Raw genomic sequence first — 19,465 nt, 5'->3', positions numbered from 1 at the left:
ATCGATAACACTACCGCTACATGAGCTCCTATCATCGTTCTAGTCTCATTATTCTATTTATCATCACCTTCAAGATGCTTTCATCGTCATGCTCGTCTTCAACCTCAGCAGTCTTGACAAGTATAAGCTGAGCAGATCGATCGAGGACTCTTACAAGGGCGGGCGAGCCTGAATGCTGCTTTCATAGCTAACAGATAACAAATCTGAAGTTACAATGATTCGAACAGATAGTGAATCTGAAGGAGATCATACCTTTTCGAAACCTTTTTGACTGAAATGATCCAGATAGTACAATACAGGGGGTGGCAATGAATCTTTCCTGTAACAAAGAGATTGTTCAAACTAACAAATTTGAGTCAGATACATGCCATGGAGTCGATTCATGACTAGGAACTAAGTCAGAACAAAGCTTAAAAGATTCGCCATGAATAAAATCTAAAATCTGTCAGATGTATGCTTGCAAAAATGTAATAAACACTTTCTCTAGGGCAATTCTTGAGAACGAGAGCTGTAAACAGTTTAGTTTGAGAGATCACCATCATGTAAATCTCTGCATCAGTGAATTGATTGAAGCTCCGTAACAATAACTCATTTGGTGTAGGGGTGGTACCTGCTCCCATAACCTCCTCGGCCATTGCCATAACCACCATACCACCCACCATATCCGCTCGGGCCACCGTACATATTACCGCCGTTGAATCCCCCACCTCCATACATGTAGCCACCATAGTTAGCTCCATAGCCGCCGCCATAACTTTGGACGCCACCGTAGCCGTAGCCTCTCCCATAACCATAGCCTGCACTTCCTCCACCATAATACATATCGTATTGACCACCACCATAACCATAAGAGTTTGCTCGGTATCCACTGCCACTCCTGCTGTGAGCATCATAACTAGCCCTCTCGTTCTTTCTCTGATTGCCACTGGACCTCTTTGGTTCAGCCCTCTTGATTTCAACCTGCAGTTGAAATAATTGTGTTCGAAATCCTTGAGCAGAAATAAGGAGATTTTTTTTCATATTTCATATTCTAGTTCAGTCTCCAATAAGCCTCACTATAACAAACTAGAAAAGCAAAAACAAATATCATTTATCGACTTTTTTTACACAAGATTGTCGGCCTTCGTCAAAATAAAAAAATAAACACAGCCAATAATGAAAAATGAAAAGTCCAAAAATGGAAATAGATTATCGTATCATGGCACATGGTTTTTGCGAGACTTAAATTAAACTACCATCTTCATTAGACAGTTCGCAGCATTTTAAGTCCATGCGATCAGATATTGTCATAGAACTAGAATATTTTCTTGTAAACTTATGCGACAAATCTATGATTGCAGTAACAAAAACTGTGTAGTTTTGTCTCTTAAATCTATAATTTTTTTCAAAAATATTTTTAGTTTAAACTAAATTCTTGTATGTTAATGCTGTTTGATTAAAAGTATCTACCAAAACCCTGATCATAATGTTGGCAATTATTTGATCTCATCCTTCTTTTCTCTCTCCTTTTCTATTACTTCACATTTCTTTTGATCATCTTTTCATTCAAACACGTCATTCCAAATAAAAAATGATAAGTAATTAAGTCCAATCTAATGGCACATATGCAAGATTTCAAGTTTTAAAATAATAAACTTGTTGTGTGACAAACATGGAAAATAATAATATGTAAGAATATATGTGCAATTTTGCCTAACCAAACTATTCAAGAACTAGAGAAGGAAATAACAATTGAAAACTTACTTGCTTTCCGTCGAAATCATGCATCTTGCCCTTGGAAATAATTTTATCAACAGATTCCTCATCTTTGAAGGTGACAAAACCAAAACCTCTTGATCGGCCAGTAGCATGGTCAAACATTATTTGGCGCTCAACTACTTCACCATATGAGGAGAAGTGCTCCTTAAGCTCATCTGAAATTTGTTTTATTGTATTAATAGTTCCCAAGATGGGCTACATTTCATAACAAATAAACCCTCTGACCTTCAGTTAGAGATGTGGGTATCCCTCCCACAAAGATTTTCTTCGTCTTGATTCCTGCTTTTGAAGGCATTTCTTCCCTTGGAACTGTTCTTTTAACTTCCACCTGAGCATATAATTGATTGCAAAATCAATCAGTGAAGATCATTAACACAGTGACGGCTTGAAAAAGATATTTGCAAATATTCAAAAGAACCCACAGTTCTCCCATCTATGACATGCTCATTTTCCAAAACCTTGTCTATAATAGACGGATCAGCAAATGTGACAAACCCAAAACCTCTTGGCATAAGGGTGTTCTTGTCCTTCATTATGACCGAATCAGTGATCTCGCCATACTTGCTGAAATGCCTACTGAATGTTTCTGCACCAGTCAACAAGATAAAAGGGGCTGGCAGTTAACTCAATATATGAACCAGGAAAAGTAAAACACAGTGCAAAATGAAAAATTCAATAAACTTCTAAATATGATCAAAGTCAACCAAGATAGCCTTCTTGGTATCCAAAGTCATCAGTTCTCCATATAGTTATTACGGTTAAAATACCAAAGACAACAACCATAATTTGTTAAACCTACAGCTCTATCCTAATTAAATTAATTCACACACTTCCAATTCTCTTGGCTTCCAAAGGTAATAATATAAAAATTGATAATTTCTTCACTGATTATGACAAACATGAAATATGGTGTGATGGATACTCTGTCGTTTGTTTCTTTAATATGACAAAAAAAAAAGTATGCATGATGATTAGAAGAACACATCCTTTTGTTGAAAATGGAGTTAAGCCATCTTAAGCTGTTCCAAAATTAGATTTACCCTAAAACTGTTAAAGAAAGAGTAGTTTCTTTGTTCCTAAATTTCAATTTGACAAGAATTGAAAATTTCTCTGAAGGTTTATGTCCCTAACTTATTTGAAACAAATGTTATTACTCGCTATTTCCATCTTTCAATCAAGCGCATACTTGAAATTTTTCATAATGGAGTCTCAGATGAAATTCGCTGTAGTCTCTCTTATGCAGGATCTTCAATACACCATCTTATTCTCGGTTATATACTCCTAAAGACAAAGACATCGTATGAATCCCAAAAGAGTGAACAAATACAACGACAAATTAATGAACTTTTAAAAGAATAATTCAAACTGAAAAAACATGAGTCTTTATGGCATTACCACACTTCTTTTAACGAAAGATGGTTCCTTCCAAATGTATGTGGATTGTGAATAGTAGAGTAGTGAAAGAGTATCACTATAAATACTGCTTATTTCATGCCGCCTTCCTGACTTGATCAACTTCATAGCGCTTCGATATTTTTTTCTTGAATTGATTTTAAGGACAATGAGGAACAAAAAAACAACTTCCAAAAGACAGATAAAAGATGGCAATGCCTTTGGTTTCTAATGCTTTTAGTACTTCTCTGAGACTGATGAACCATCTTTTTAAATCTCATTAGCAAATTTAGAATTATTTGCTTTTATGACATTCTTGTCTATGACAAAGATAAAAGAGGAGTAACTGTATCATCTATATCTTAGTTTTAAAATTTAAAGAGAGCAGAAGGTTTTATGTGGATTTGATGAAATGGTCATTCTTGACAAATAATATTAAATTCTTGGACTGTGTTATCTATTCATAAGGTATTAAGATATGTCCTTCTAAAGTGAGAATTATACTCTCGTAGCCTACGTCAAATACACATTGAACTTCAGAGTTTACATGTTCTTTCTTCTTTTTATCATCATTTCATCAAGAACTTTAGCTCTATTATTTCTCAAATCACTGAATGATTAAAGGGTGAATCTTTGTTAATAAAAAAAAAGGCTTAAAGAAGTTTTAAAATTATCAAGAAGAAGGTGGTCAAAGCCTCCTCGACTTCAACCAAATGTTTGAAACTCATTCTAAGCCAAGAAGGTAAACCCATTACTTCCTTTATTCAAAAGTTATTCAACTCTCGCAAGGATTATTCCACTATTATTCAACCATAAACACAATAAAGATATCTCTTACAAAAAAGTTTACTTTTTTCCTTCAATCATGAGACTTTGAAATATATCAATGGACAACACAAGCTTAATTATAGCCATAACAAATAACTGGAATTTCTTTAAGCATATATTTCTGTAATCAAGTACAAAGCAATTGCTTTTAATCAAGTAGATGATATCCTATGCTGAAGACATTCTTTGCCAACTAGTATGCAAGTGAAAGTTGAGAATTAGAAGTGCTGAAAGAACTTTAGAGTGATGATTTCTATTTTGGTGAAATTTGGAAAGTATGGCAAAATGACCTTTCCCAACAATTCTTGATCCAAACTGATTTTCTTTTCAACATAATCTATTATGCATTTTTAATTGTTTGTTACATTGTTTTGTCATCAAAGAAGCATACGAAGGTGAACTTACGCATCTAAAGGAAGACTTAATGGACCTTTTGGTTGAGATGGAACCTGACATTGCTACAGTGGTATTTCTATTAGTGGCACTTAAAGATGTCAAACTTTATATTAAGAGATGCCAAACTAATCATATTGCTATACACAGTACCAAATTACCAGCTTCTGCACACCATTGTCAGTAACTAATGTACCATGATATGAAGTAAATATTGATTTTGTCTTAGACTTGCATCTCCAAGGAAAAATTCCTCTGTTATGGTGATCAAATTCTAGAATGAATCACTTTGTTCCTTGCAGGGAAAAATTTGGATGCATTCATATGCTAATCCGAAGTTTGGTAGACACTTTTGGCACACATTATGAATAAAGCTTGGTACTTCAATTTAGTTCCTTTTATCTTCCACAGAATTTATCATTATCATACTCAAAATGTTGGACAGATAGAAATTATCAATCAAATTTAAAAAATCTTTTAACAAAGTTGGGTAAAAATCTTTGCCAATAGGATTTAACTGTAGCTCATGCTGAATTTCTTTAACAAATAAAACAATTGGTCAAAAGTCCCCTTCAAGTGCATATGGTTGTAGTCAAACTACCTCTTGATTTAACTTTTCCTACCACTCAAAATTTTAGTACTGATGATAAGCAAACAAAGAATATCAAGAAAATACATTAGCAAATTCATGGAGACATCAGTAATCATAATGGAAAATATAGAGATATTGCCAATAATCACTACACACTTGTTGTTTCAAAGTAGGCGGCCTTGTTTAGATCTATAACACTTTCCTCAAGGTTGTTATAGCAAACACAAGCCTCCTGCAGATAGGCTATTCAATGTTCATTGAAGACTTGGTGAAAACCATTACAAGATCGAACTGAGAATATGATGTTCAGTACCTTTAATGTTTTTGAACTTATGCCAGTATGAAGAAGATGATAAGAATCAAGATGTAACCTTGAGGTGGAGTTCTTTTTAATTGAGGAAGAATGATGCTGAAGCAACCAACTCAGTCTCAACCCTTTGGATCAAGCTACTTTGTTAGAAGTTGAGCATTGAAAAGAATCTCTTTTGAAAATATGTTACATGCAAGCATACTTTTGGCACTTAATAAATTTTATATTGTAGTGACAAGGATACATGATGTGCATGGGTAAGCCTCGGTGTAAAGGATCTTTTGTATCAAATCAATGAATGAAGCTTGCACACTCTTTTGGATATGATTTTTTTCATGTCTATTGAATAAGTTGGACTTTTTCTCGTCCTTGAACATTAAGTTGGGTTTCTTCTTTCCCTTGAACATTTTGTTGGGTTTCTTCTTTCCCTTGAACATTAAGTTGGGTTTCCCTTTCCCTTAAATATTGATGCCTTCAAAGTTGCCACTTTGTCTCTTCTTGGTGATTCCTTCTAAGGAGAAGTTTTCCCTTGGTGACTTTTGGATACCTAATTCAGTGTTGACCACTAACTCATCATCCACTTGTCCTATGCCATAGCTTGTATTCTTGAGTGTAAATCTAACATTCTAATTTTTCAAGAAGAAATTGTCATGCAAATTTTGTAGTATACAACAACAACAATAATCAAGTCTTATCCCACTAAGCGAGGTCGACTATATAAGCCCTCCTAGCTATTGAACACTATCCCCTACTATATCATCTTCTATAATTAAATAATATTATAGTATAAGCTAATTTAATTCCAACAGGAAGATATTAAGCATTTTAAATAAAATTTTGAAGTTTAAGAATGAACAATATTAATAAATGATCAGTTCAATGTTTGGATGCCCTTGGATATGGATCGTGTAATGGGATGGTTTCCGGGATGGTTTACCGACTGATCGCCATAATCAATCTTTGTCTTCTTGGTTTTATGACTTTGACAGCCTACGGTGGTAAGGATAATTTGAGGCTAGTTGGGATTAGAGAACCTATCAATCTAGGAAGTTTGATTTCTTTTTTGTAAACTAATCTTTATTGCATTATTCCAGCCATTTAAATACAACTACTAACGATCCTTCCCGACAAAGGAAGAAAACAAACACTGAATAAGAAAGGTTTTATTTTTACTAAAAATAAAAGATACTAGACTCAATCCTGAAAATAAAAGATACTCGACTTAAATAAAAATCAATTACTATAGCTGAATCAATTCTCTTGATATGCACCCTTTTCTAAATATATCGTGTATTTGATGGGCTCCAGATTCTCTTTTGTTGCATGGACTTGCCCACGGTCCATAACATTACTCCCTCCCTGAAAAACAGTTTTGTCCGTAAACACAAATGAGGGGTAACGTTCCATGATAGCTACTGCATCTTCCTATGAATCTGCATGGTTTGAGTGTGGATGCCTATGGAAATTTCAACTCCTCGACATGGTCTTGTTCATCAAAATTTTTTAATTCCTCGAGCTAGAAAAGACATTTGCAATGGTGACCGGGAGTGTAAAGTTCATCGCAATTAAAACAAAGGCCCTTGGTACATCATTCTTCCATTTCCTCCCGATTTAATCGTTTGATAAATGGTTGCTTCGTTGGCTAGATGGGGGTGCATCACGATATGATGGTAGATTCAAATCGTTTAGAGCCATGTTCTTCAAGAAGGGCAAAACTCATAGCCGATGTGAGACCTTTTGGGTGGCAAAGCTCGATTTCCACAGCGATGTGATCTTGGAGGCCACTTTTGAATATTTGAACTTCTTGTTCTAATGTTAAGGAACTCGCTCGTGCCGCCAATTCTTCGAACTTTCGCTAATAGTCTTCCACGAATCCTGATTGTTGAAGTTTGGTAAGCTCGCCCAATTTGCGGCCCAAACCTCATATTACACTAATCTTGAAATTCCTCCCATTGAATATGAGGTTGATCACGTTCTAGTTTGATGAACCATAATTAGTCATCTCCCTCAAGATGGAACGAGGCTAGGCCAACCTTTTATTCCTCCAGAATACGTTGATGGCGAAAAAAATGATCACATCGATTGAGTCATCTCAAAGGATCAAACTGACCATCATAACATGGGAAATCCAATTTCGAATACCGTGGTATATATGAGGATCCCTCCTCATGGCCATGGTACCCTTTCGAGCGGTGCCCTTGTGTGTCAAGATGATTGCTGCTTTCTTCACCTTGATTGTTGTTGTGTGAGTATAGCTTAGAAGACTTTGGACAATTCCCTAGTTGAGTGTAGATGAGCTACTGTTGTTTTCATTGGCCGCTTTGTCCTCTTGGTAAATTTTGAGAAAAGCATCAAAACATTGTTGAAATGCTTGTGAGTCACCCATTACGATGAGCTCTAATAACAATTTGTTATGCCCTTGGATATGGATCGTGTAATGGGATGGTTTACCATCAGCGGAATAATCTTTGTCTTCTTTGTTTTATAACCTTGACGGCCTATGGTGGTAGGGATAATTTGAGACTCGCTGGGATTAAAGAACCTCTCAATCTAGGGGATTTGATTTCTTTTTGTAAACTCAGTCGTAATCTTTATTGCATTATTCCATCCATTTAAATACAACTACTCATGATCCTTCCCGACAAATACTAACTAAGAAAGGTTTTATTCTTATTAAAAATAAAAGATACTAGACTCCTACTAAAAATAAAAGATACATGACTTAAATAAAAATCAATTAGTGAATCAATTCTCTTGATATGCACCCTTTTTTCTAAATTTCTCATGTATTTGATGGGCTTCAGATTCTCTTTTGTTGCATGGGCTTGCACACGGTCCATAACAGATGTTTCAATGTTTCATCATTAATTTAAAATTAATTGTGATTACATATAAATGAGGCTTGAATTGCACAAGAACGCTCCTCTAGAAATGTGGGGCCATGGTGCCCTAGAGCAACTTTTGCATTCAGCAATGCTTCTTACCCAACATAAAAAAATGTTCACTTAAATATAGACACACACGACTTTCAAAATATCATTATTTTATATCTTAATAAAGCTTGACAAAATCAGGTAATGTTGCATAATTGACTGATAATTACAAAGTGTGAACTACTGATAAGACATTACACAAATATATCATTCTTAAGATCTCTCAAGTAACAAGTAATCAGTCTTCATCTGCAAGCATCATGACATGACTTGCATATGCAATAATAATCCTTTTTATTTTATAACAATCTATCGACAAAAGCCTTATGCCCTAAATAACTTATTTAAACCATACGAGTAAAAAAGGAAAGAACTAGCTGTTTTTAGCTACAGGTTGAATCACCTGTCTTGACTCTGATCATTTTTCTTTGGTAATTTTATATATCAGTAAAATGTGGCTAGTCAATCAATAACATAAATCAGTGGAACACAACACTTCATCAAATTAAGTCGGAACTCAAGTTATTAAGACAATTTTGCAACCAGAAGATCAACCTCATGCCTTCATCAATATCCTACTTAACAAGACTCAATTACCTGAGGAAAATTCTCTACCAGACTAGGAGATTGTTATAGATCCTTGGTGAATCATGCTTCCATGACACTAATAATCTAAGCGTTTGTAGTCAGTAACAAAAACTACTATCAATCTTGATGGGGAAATCACAAAAATTCTAAATCCTTGCATGTACAATTTGATTAAATGAAAACCAGCTGTTTAAGCAGATTCAATAAGCAATTGTCATTGGCAGTTTGCACGTGGCTTTGAGAATGTTTGATTGTTGGTAACAGTAAGATCAATTTATATTTTACACAATATCTACAGAAGATATTGCATGACAAAATGAATAGCTTCACACAAAAAAAAAACAGCCTAATAGAAATGAAAACATTAATTTACACTGCATCATTCACATATCCAATTTTTAAGGCATTTGATAATAACAATTGATAAAGAATTTTTAATTTAATTCTGAAGTTCTAGTTTTATAGTCAAAAGGAAACAGAAACTTCAAAATGAAACTCATTGATTACTATCGTTATTGAAACAAGTTATTTCCCCAAAATTAACACAACTAAATGTTGAAACAAATGCAAGTAACACCAATTAAGCAAAGAACTTGCTTGAAATAATCAAACTAATGGAATGATGGATCTCAAGGGGGGCATACCTTCCGTAGTGTCCCAAGCAACACCACCGACAAAGATTTTTCTGCCACAATCAGAAAAGGAAAAAAATAAAGTTAATTTCTGTGTTCTATATCAACAAGTCTTCCTGGCAGCATCAACACATGCTCGTCCAGGTTGATCTAAAATGTGTATCAAAACTCCAAGGATCAAATCACTAACCCTGCTGAAGAGGTAGCAGCATCAGCTTGCTTCATCTCCTCTTCACCGTTATCCACATTTTCCGATCTCTTACGCGGTGAGTCTTCTCTTCTATCTCCAATTCCAACACCTTCTCCTTCCCCTGCGCTACGATCGAGGCCTCCGCCTCCCATTTCTTCTTCTTCTTCTTCCTCCACTTCTTCTTCTTCATATTCCTCGACCTCCTCCTCAATCTCCTCAACATCGTACTCGCACTCGAACTCGCCGCCGACCGTCTTCTCGTTCCCCTCGGCGAGATCCATCAGCGATACGCTGCTCCCTCGACCTATGCACCTGCAAAATATCAATCTTTACGGACCACAGCACTTGTCCACTGATCTACGGCTCAAGGAAAATATCGAAACCCTAGTTAGTACGTAGAAATCCAGGATCTGAGACGAAAAAGACTAAGATCAAACACTCGGATCGAAGCGAAGTCGAAGAAACCCTAGCGAGCTCAAGCTCAGCCGCCGCCCACCGTCTAGAAGAACGGTCGGTACGGTATGCCGCTGGAGCTACTTAACCATCGTCGGGTCGAGACAACTGACCACCTCCTCCACGGCTCAGTCGAACCGGAGCGGTTCAGCGAACCGGGACATTTACTTGTGTACTCAAGCCACGTCAGCATCTAATTACCCTCATTTTGAATGGTAATCAAATCGGGCCCCTCAATTCAACCTCCAATCAGTCAGAGTGTACAGAGGAGACGTTTTCCGTCCCAGTCGGTGCTTCTTGCATGCACAATCTGTCATAGTGATCCCAGTTACTTCCAGATCACGATTCATCGAAAAAAGTGCTCTAGTAAAACTGGGACCGGAGGATTAACCAATAATATCTGAATCTATGGGATTGGTGGCTTGGTTGAGATAGGGGATCCGTGCAGGGTCGGCGCTCTTGCGTGATATATTATCCCAGTTTTAAAAAAGGGGCAAAGGCGAGAGGAGGAAGGCGAGAAGGGAAGGGAAAGAGCGAGGCGGAGATGGCGAGATCGCCCGTGTTGATCTACTTGGGCGTGGTGCTCTTCGTCGTCCTCCTCCTCTCGTTCGCTCCGAGCCGCCCCAACCGCCTCCACCGCCGCCTCAAACTCCGCTCGGCCGCCCATCTCTCCACACCGTCGGGCCTAGATCGCCGCAGCATTCCCTTCGATCCCATCATCGCTGACATCGAGCGCGTCCGCGAGGATAGGGAGTGGGAAAAGAGCCACTACTTTCCGGAGGGCCACGCCCCCGCCATGGAGTCCCAGCCCGAGTGGGAGGACTTCATGAATGCCGAGGATTACATCAACGACGAGGAGCGTTTCAATGTCACTCATCGCATCGTGGAGCTGTTCCCCAAGATTGACGTTGGCCGTGCTGACGGATTCGTCACCGCCGATGAGCTCACGGAGTGGAATCTCAGACAAGTGGAGCAGGAGGTACTGCACAGGACGCAGCGGGACATGGAGCTCCATGACAAGAATCATGATGGCTTAATCTCTTTCACTGAGTATGAGCCGCCCAGCTGGGCCTATAGATTGCATGGTCGGTAAAAAAAAGCTCCCTCCTTGATGTCATACACTGTTCTAATTTCAAGAAGTCCTTTTTGTTTTTTTTGCTACTTTCCTATGAGTTATAAGTTCTGACTTGCAGAAATCTCCGACCTTTCCTTTTTTTTTCTGTTGAACTTTTTCCCTTCACAAAAGATATTGAATCTGTAGTGTTAGTAGTGGAAATCCGGGCGTTGTATCCCTTTACCTGATGACCATTAGTGGGTTCATATCTACTAAAAGATCAGCATTTTTGCTATTCAATCTTTGATAATTGGATCTGATAGATGAACATTGCTTCCTTGCTTATGTGTTATTCCAGTCTAAGTAGCTGTAAAAATATTTTCGCCATAATATAGAGAATATTTTGATGGCCTAAAAACATCAAAAAAGAAAAGGAAGAAAGTTGGAGGAAAACAACCAAACAAGAAAGTAATTGCCTGATAGAAAGAAAAATTTTACTAAGAAAAGTATGGATTTGATTCTTGATCGCTTGATATGCTTAGAGACCATCCTCTTATGTACAACTCAAAAGAACAATCTAGACTTGGAAAAATATAGGTGATGTGGTCAACCATTGAAATTATAAGAATATGAAAAGTCTAAAAAATTATTTAATTTTAATGTAGTTCCAAGTAGTCAACTTGAGTTTCCAACAAGTTGTAATTCCAAAAGACGTAGTTCGAAAAAGCTAACTTTAGTTTTCAACAAGTTGTAATTCCGAAAAATCAAGTTTAATTTCCAACTGTAGCATAGTAGGATTAAATTATGAGGACGTAATTTTATATCAGAAGTTTCTGATTAGCTGATGTAAAACTGTTTTAAGCAGAAAATAGCATAAAGCCTTGATTAAATTCAAGTTGAACATAATAATCAAGATTTAGGAGGAACGTGGAGTGTTTAAAAACAAAGATCAATTCTTGTATTGGTGGAGTGGATATGTTACAGCTGCTAAAATCGTTATATTTAATTTAATCAAGCTATTGTAATCTTTGATCAACACTTTCGGCATCAAGTTATCCATTCTATAATTTCGGACTGGTAGAAGTTTTGATAATGTAAATACATAAAATTTTCTATATTGTAATTCTAAAAAAAATCAAGTAGCTTACTTATCCATTTTCTCTTGACATATTAACAGATGACAACTCTACTGACAATAAAGTGGGTTGGTGGAAAGAGGAACACTTCAATGCTTCAGATTGGAATGGTGATGGCCTTCTTAATTTAACAGAGTTTAATGAGTATGTCTTTGCTTATCATTCTCATGCTGATTGGAAATGGTGTACCTTTTCTGATTGATACTTTTCCAATTTTGTGTCTGCAGTTTCCTTCATCCAGCAGATGCTAGCAATCCCAAGTTGATCAGATGGTTAGCTAAGGAAGAAATTAGGTAACTATAATAAATTCACTAATTAAGTATTACTTTGTTTATTTACCATTTGCACTAATCTTAATGTACATGCAGATTTTATTGTGGTGTGTAATGGAACTAAAATGTGTGATTATGACTATGTTTTGAATTTTAAATTAATTGTGTAAAGGTATACATTGGTTATCTAGTGGACTAATTATGATATCCCCTTCTCACTTCTGTATTGAAATTTCTTCATTTTGCAGATCTTAGATATTCTGCAAAAAATTGCCAATTTCCTAATCCTCATCAGCTATTTTATATGCAACCCATAGAACTGATATCTCTCTAGATCTCATCAGTCCCAATTAATTTCTAGCAGTTTAAAAATTCAGGAATCAAGTATGCCCAGTCCTGGATGACCTTGTAGCCTCGGTATGCTGATGCACTTCTAATTGATTTTAATCTCGAGGATTTACACACTTATGATCAGATTTATGATGAATTTTAACACATCTGCTCAGATACTAAATCTAAATGTGCTTTTATTTTCTATCAATAGAAAAAATTGCTTGTTTGTTGTAAATAAAAACCTTATATTCTCTTGTGCTATTTAATTTCTAGATCTCATTTATTTATTTATTTGTTTTGTGGGTAAGATGCTCTAAATTTTTTATTTCAGGGAAAGAGATAAAGATAAAGATGGGAAACTTAATTTTCAAGAGTATTTTAATGGCTTATTCAACCTAATAAGGAGAACTGATGATGTTCATAATTCCACATTTAAATCTGAGACCTCCTCAGAGATGCCAGCTAAAAATTTATTCTCAGAGCTTGACCGTGACAATGATGGGTATGTCTGAGGGCTCATTTATGCTATTATGACATAGCAGCCTTTCTGGTTATTCTCACTGGGATTTATTTATGTTTTGAGTATAGATGGTCTAAAATCAAATATTCTGGTTACTTGCATTGGGATATATTCATATTCATTCTATTACGAATACAGATGGATATCATATCAAATTTTTTGGTTTCCTTGACAGTTTCTTGTCTGAAGATGAGCTTATACCTGTTATTGGTGATATACATCCATCAGAACGTTATTATGCAAAGCAACAAGCTGATTATGCTATTACTGAGGTACTTTTTTGGGTTCACAGAAGATTTATCTTCATTCGTTATCAAATACAGATTATGGTAGACTAGATTATTGGAATCTTGGCAAATCGATTACTATGTTCTATTGCATTAATTTAGCATAAGCTACATTCCATTGACTTTCACTGAGTATCTGAATTGTGCATGGAAAACATCTGGCACTTCATTTTCTAGAAAGCATTTCATGTGGTTGACGGGGGTGCTAGTTTCCAACTCGGAAATGTCAGTGTGTCTTCAGTATCTGACATGGATGCGAGAATGATATATAAAGAGGAATATCATAAAATATGACCTAGAGGAAGAGAAATAGTAAAATTTGCTTTCTGCTAGCTGTCTCAGTTATGGAAGTACTTAAAGGATTCTAGTAAAATAATTTCTAAAAAGGAGAATGTATAGTTAATATGTGTTTTCAGTTATCAATATGCATACCTTGTTCATATTTCATTTAGTGAAATGGTATGTATTTATAGTGTAGTGTAGTATTAAATATTCCTAAATCTTGGATATATATGGGTGTGTTTCCCATACTGCAATTGAATAGGGACTAAGTGTTGGTTTTATTCGAATAATAAATTGGAGCTTATCAGCTGATGTTATCAGCTACTAAAATACAATGGGATATTTGCAAAGTTCATACTTGCAAATGTTGAATGAATTTGATAATAGGGCATGCATCTTTTAAGGTATTGACAGATATTGGTAGCTTTGAAAATCCTGTAATTGAGTTGATCTCTGCGGCCAATCACACCAGTATTTTCAGATCTTCCACATGGTGTCTTGATTTTGCCTATCTCTTCTTCTTAGACATCAAGTAAAATCAGGTTTAAGTGCAAGCACTCTAGGGTTAACCTTACATGATTTTTTTTTTTTGTTTGGGAACAAATGGTTGTGTACTTTCACTCTTTTGGCGTTGGTCTCGGAAGGCTCTATGATGCTAAGCTCAGCTCACTAACATTTATCAGAACCTGTAAGCAATCTATAATTAAGCTTATTTATTAACTTGCCTAAACTTTGATTAATTATTTACCAGTTAATTTTGTTTATTAAAATTAAATTTGTGATTAATCTTATAAATATTCACCAGTTAATAAACAGTCCAATAAGTGAATTATCATGCGTGACACTCAACATGTGAATAATTACAAAATTAAATTTCAAGTAATCAAGTTGTGTAATTATTCACCAGTTAATTTTGTTTATTAAAATTAAATTTGTAATTAATTTTTTAAATACTCACTAATTAATAAATAACCCAATAGTTAATTATCATGAGCAACACTCAATAGGTGAATAATTACAAAATTAAATTTCAAGCAATCAAGTACTGCAAGGAAAATTTGCACCATGACGAAGATAGAATTTTAATGGAGACCATGATATACCGTCTAACTAAAGTAGTCTCAAGTAAAATATCACATAAAAACTCAATCATTCAAGAAGGTTGACAAATGCAAAATAAGTGCATATGAATAGCATGATTATGTTTATGTTTCCCTTTAAATAGTCTAATGACATTTCTCAAACCTAAATTTAGAGTGTAATTAGAGATTCTGGTAATACTTATATTCTGTGCCATGTATCATTTTGATAACTTCTAACATGGATCTAGATGAATAATTCAATAAAGAAAGTGAAACAGCATAATCATCATTTGATGCATGTCTTTGAATTGAGTAGATAAGATATAAAAATTTGTGCTTCTCTTTTGCAAGAACAGTGTTGGATAGTCTGTCATTGGTGGTGATTGATGTTGGAGAAACTTTCATAATAAATAAAATAATTTGTAAAAGACAAGATGCACCTTTTACGGTTCATCAACCATTAATTGATTGATCAATCAAGGTGCAACCATGAAAATCCATCAATTTTTTTTGGGGAAAATGAGGCACAGAGCTCATTAGCGATGACTGCTAAGTCAGCAAGCTGACAGCGGCTGTAGCTCCAGCATATTTGGTTTCATGCATGAAGTATAATGAGGAAAATTTTGGGAGGAAGGGAAAGTTTGATACCTTCAGAATAGATTGTGGATGGGGAAGTGACAATCTGGATGCATCAGAACGCTTATTCTAGGAATGACTGTTCCTATTCTATTCCTAGTTCTTAAGGAATAAGGATTCTAACAAAAAGGTATTCCTAATTCAAATCTGTTACCAAACACAGGAATATCTGTCAGAATTCATGGGGAAAAGAATATCCATTACATTAGTCAAACATGCAATAAGAATTTTAACCTATTGCCAAACAAGGTTTTCTTGGACTCAGGTTTTGTTGTGTAGAGTTCACCTGTATCATAAGACTTGGTTAGCAATAATAAAACAAGATAAAATTCATTTAAATATAGAAGAGGATATAATAAAGGATTGAGTCCAATGGCGTATAAGAATTCATGTAGCTAGCTAGCCCGGTAGCCCCAATTAGTGGGATAAAGGCTTGGTTGTTGGGGTTATATTGTTCAGATGTATCAACATATATATGTACTTGGGAGATATGCTCGAGAAGGTTCATAGATTCTGTCTACTTCGGAGGTTTGTTTGTCCACTAAATTGTAAAATTTGGAGAAAGTAATGTTCACAGCATCTTTACCTTCTCCCAGGTTACAATTTGTAAACTTGACAAATCTTTTGAGATTAATATGATTTTCAATTTCATCTTCTAGAGCGACAAGTAGAGCTGATAAAAGTAAGTTGCGAAGTATATTCTTTCTGAGATGCTTCTAGTTGCTTAGCAAACCTATAGATTTCATACTGGCTTTAAAATAGGAATCAGAATTAATTGAAGCACATAAGTGTTATTCCAAACATACTATTGATATATCACGCTTTATCCACACATTTTCTACACGTATTCTTTAATTTGTTTCTGCACCATTAATATTTCGTGCTGGAATAATATACTTCATTTTCTTCACTCTTTTATATATAATTTGAGAGGTAATTCAGCTTTTCTGAGCAATTATTGGCTAACCTTCAGGCAGATACTGATAAAGATGGGCGTTTAAGTTTGAAAGAGATGATCGAAAACCCCTATGTATTCTACAGTTCTATTTTCACAGACGACGATGATTATGACTTTCATGATGAGTTCCGTTAACCAGGTACTTATATTGTTTTAGCCTACACTCTTTGAATTTGTCATAATTCATTTTCAGATCCTTTTTATTACAGATTGTTAGTTGAGTTATTACGGATTCATTTTTATTATGGACCCTTCTACACCAACAAACAATTTTTTTTTATCCCTCCATCATTAATCTAAATGATAGTGTAACTTGTATTATTATTAATTTTATTTTTATCAAAAAACTGTTATATGATATTTAATCAGAAAACAGAGACTCCACAGTAAATGGTAGGTAACATTCTATCTTCATGTAATGATCAACAGATCATGTTTCTGAAAATAGTTTTGAGTTTATTTATAGTCAGTGTCTTTCTACATCTTGTACATTTTTAGATTTATCTGAGTTGATAATTGAGAACATTCATGTGCAACTTTATGACTCTTTTCCTCCCTTTCACATCTTTCCACCAAGCTAACTAAGCTTTAAAATCCTAAATTATATAACCTACCAATTACTTTTGTTCTTTCGGCATATCTGCGAACTCAAGAAAATTGTACTGTCATTATCGATCTTGATTTGCTTGATTTCTCCAGTTAGCCTCTACTTTTTCGGCATTTTACTGAATCATGCATGCAAGTTTTAGGATTTCTCATTTCACATATTTAATTTTCATGATACCCATGTACCATATTCCTGAAATATCCCTCTTCTTTATATTTTTATTCTACTCGTTTAAAAATTTACTGTTTTTAATTTATGTTATTAAATTTAAATCCGAGGGCATGGATACACTAAGGAGACTTGTAGAAATACAAAACTCATTAATGGACATAGAGAATTTTGAATCATTTCAAATCAAAACTAATATATTCCTGTCAACCTCCTTAATGTATCATCCATGTCCTCATATCTGGATTTGACAGCATAAATTAAATGGATTTGACAGCATAAATTAAATTGAGAGCGATGAATTTTTAAACTTGCAAAAGTTCAATAAAATTCATCACAAGATCATTATAAGAGCTGGACAATGGTACTCACTACTAACCAATCCTAGGACTATCCTGATTCGAAAAATATCAAACTTTTGAATTTTCGAACGGTGTATGTCTAGATGATTTGAATTATTTCAAACCTAATGTATCTACGTCGTCGGATTTGAATTCGATGATGGCATAAATTAAGAGTAGTGAATTTTTGAAGTAAAGGTAAAATATAAAAGGAGGGGCATTTCAATAATATGGTATATGATTTGAATACTATGAAAGTTAGGTACGCTCTATGAGAAATACTGCATTCTCAGTTTAGTAAAATGTCATTTTTTTTTTCCCTTAAAGTTTGACACTATGAATTTTCACAGGAAGCTTTCCCTGGATGACAAGCCTACATTCGCCAGACCCAGAAGCTGTTACATCCGATTCGCGTAGTTAGACATGAGCAATGCGATCAGACCCAGCTCAGTCCTAACTTTGCTCAGATCCTCGACAGTTAGTAAGTTCATTTGTTTGTTCTGTTCGGTTTCCGGTTCATATTCCCTTGGAAGCTCACATGTAGATTAGATCACTAGAGGATGATAGGCATTGGAATTAGAAGCATAAGTTGATCACCATCAACTAGTTACAACTTTAGTATTGTGTTGCTTTAATGTTATCTCGTTGACTTTGAATTGCCATGTGTAAATTGACTTTTCTATAGTTTTATTGAGTCAACGCATAAGTTTTAAAGGACAGAAAAAACAAGAATATAGAAATATGTGAATGTCGTTTGAAGTATGAAGTACAACAGGATATATTGTTTGGGTTAGCCACATGCATTAAAACTGGTCTGGACCGGCGGTCTGGACTGGTCAATTTGACAGGAAACATGAAACTCGGTTTTGAATCTGATCTAGTCGAATAACCACCGGAGTAGGTCAAACTCTAATAAAACAAATTGAGGGGGCGTTCAGGTAAGGGAATGGGAAAGGATATGATAATGATTGTAAATATTAATGAAATGGGAATGATTTTTATATCTCTCATAAGACTCAGGAATGGTTCATTCTGATATTTAGAGGAATGAATTCGTGGGTCTCATCATCATTTCTCCAAATCAAGCATCAAATTTTATTCCATTCTCATTCCAAATCCCACAAACAAGCAGCCCTTGAGTTGGATTGGACGAGTTCATTCTCATTCCAAATCCCACAAACAAGCAGCCCTTGAGTTGGATTGGACGAGTTTGGTCAAACTCAGACAGGGATTTTGTAAAGATGGACTTTCTTATTCTCTCGTAAATTTTTAAAACTTGGATAAAATTGTTGTTTTTACAATTTTAATAAAATAATAAATAAAAAGGCTGTTCGGGGTATGAAATTTTTGTAAATGCGAGGTCCCAGGAAGAATGGGATCGGATTTATTATATGCAATTTTAATGCAAGAGATTATTTTTGCGATTAGGATCCATTAATAATACATTTACTGTCGGATTTTCAAAAAAATGAATAATAAGATAAAAAATTATAAACTTCTGTTTGATTAATATTTTTAAAAGTTGCAAATTAGAAATATTTGTATTGGTTTATGTATAGATATGATTTTTCTTAATAAAATTTTGTTATTAATTAGGGTAAGTCCAACCCCGTTAGCTTGGGTTAGTTCTCAAATTAATATGTAATTTGATAAATAAAATCAGCCCTTTTTCTTTAATTTTTATGATTATAATTATCCAATGCTTTTCTGATTTAATTTC

At 35.0% G+C, this 19,465-nt stretch overlaps 2 protein-coding genes across 4 annotated transcripts; one reads left to right on the top strand and one right to left on the bottom strand.

Annotated features, from left to right (window-relative positions):
* Nucleotides 1-249: 249 nt before the first annotated feature.
* LOC122056699 (heterogeneous nuclear ribonucleoprotein 1-like) lies at nt 250-10,163 on the bottom strand. Of its 3 annotated transcripts, none has more exons than XR_006133358.1 (8): nt 10,012-10,163; nt 9,617-9,928; nt 9,439-9,479; nt 2,181-2,344; nt 1,984-2,086; nt 1,744-1,913; nt 537-960; nt 250-342 (listed from the first exon to the last, which is right to left on the bottom strand). XR_006133358.1 is itself a non-coding variant. In XM_042618773.1 (7 exons), exons 2-7 carry the CDS (start codon nt 9,895-9,897, stop codon nt 589-591), a joined length of 1,131 nt encoding a protein of 376 aa, XP_042474707.1. In that variant the 5' UTR covers nt 9,898-9,928; nt 10,012-10,163; the 3' UTR covers nt 403-588. The 3 variants fall into 3 exon arrangements, 1 of the variants encoding a protein (XP_042474707.1); XR_006133357.1 differs by having other exon boundaries at nt 250-319; XM_042618773.1 differs by lacking the exon at nt 250-342 and having other exon boundaries at nt 403-960.
* Nucleotides 10,164-10,550: 387 nt separating this feature from the next.
* LOC122056698 (calumenin-like) lies at nt 10,551-18,451 on the top strand. The gene is made up of 7 exons (XM_042618772.1): nt 10,551-11,154; nt 12,301-12,403; nt 12,487-12,552; nt 13,196-13,366; nt 13,560-13,656; nt 16,645-16,768; nt 18,096-18,451. The coding sequence occupies exons 1-6, from the start codon at nt 10,614-10,616 to the stop codon at nt 16,762-16,764; spliced, it is 1,098 nt and encodes a 365-aa protein (XP_042474706.1). The 5' UTR covers nt 10,551-10,613; the 3' UTR covers nt 16,765-16,768; nt 18,096-18,451.
* Nucleotides 18,452-19,465: the final 1,014 nt, after the last annotated feature.

The sequence above is a fragment of the Zingiber officinale genome, chromosome 3B (genome assembly GCF_018446385.1).
Source record: "Zingiber officinale cultivar Zhangliang chromosome 3B, Zo_v1.1, whole genome shotgun sequence".
NCBI lineage: Eukaryota > Viridiplantae > Streptophyta > Magnoliopsida > Zingiberales > Zingiberaceae > Zingiber > Zingiber officinale.
Note: the sequence above shows the minus strand (reverse complement) of the source record. Positions and strands in the feature narration are given on the sequence as shown.

Coding starts and splice junctions, on each gene's coding strand:
- LOC122056699 (XM_042618773.1), bottom strand. CDS start 9,897: ATGGATCTCGCCGAGGGGAACGAGAAGACGGTCGGCGGCGAGTTCGAG. Junction 2,345..9,438: donor TGCTTGGGACACTACGGAAG/GTATGCCCCCCT, acceptor TGACTGGTGCAG/AAACATTCAGTAGGCATTTC. Junction 1,914..1,983: donor ACCCACATCTCTAACTGAAG/GTCAGAGGGTTT, acceptor AACAAATTTCAG/ATGAGCTTAAGGAGCACTTC.
- LOC122056698 (XM_042618772.1), top strand. CDS start 10,614: ATGGCGAGATCGCCCGTGTTGATCTACTTGGGCGTGGTGCTCTTCGTC. Junction 13,367..13,559: donor CTTGACCGTGACAATGATGG/GTATGTCTGAGG, acceptor TTTCCTTGACAG/TTTCTTGTCTGAAGATGAGC. Junction 13,657..16,644: donor CTGATTATGCTATTACTGAG/GTACTTTTTTGG, acceptor GCTAACCTTCAG/GCAGATACTGATAAAGATGG.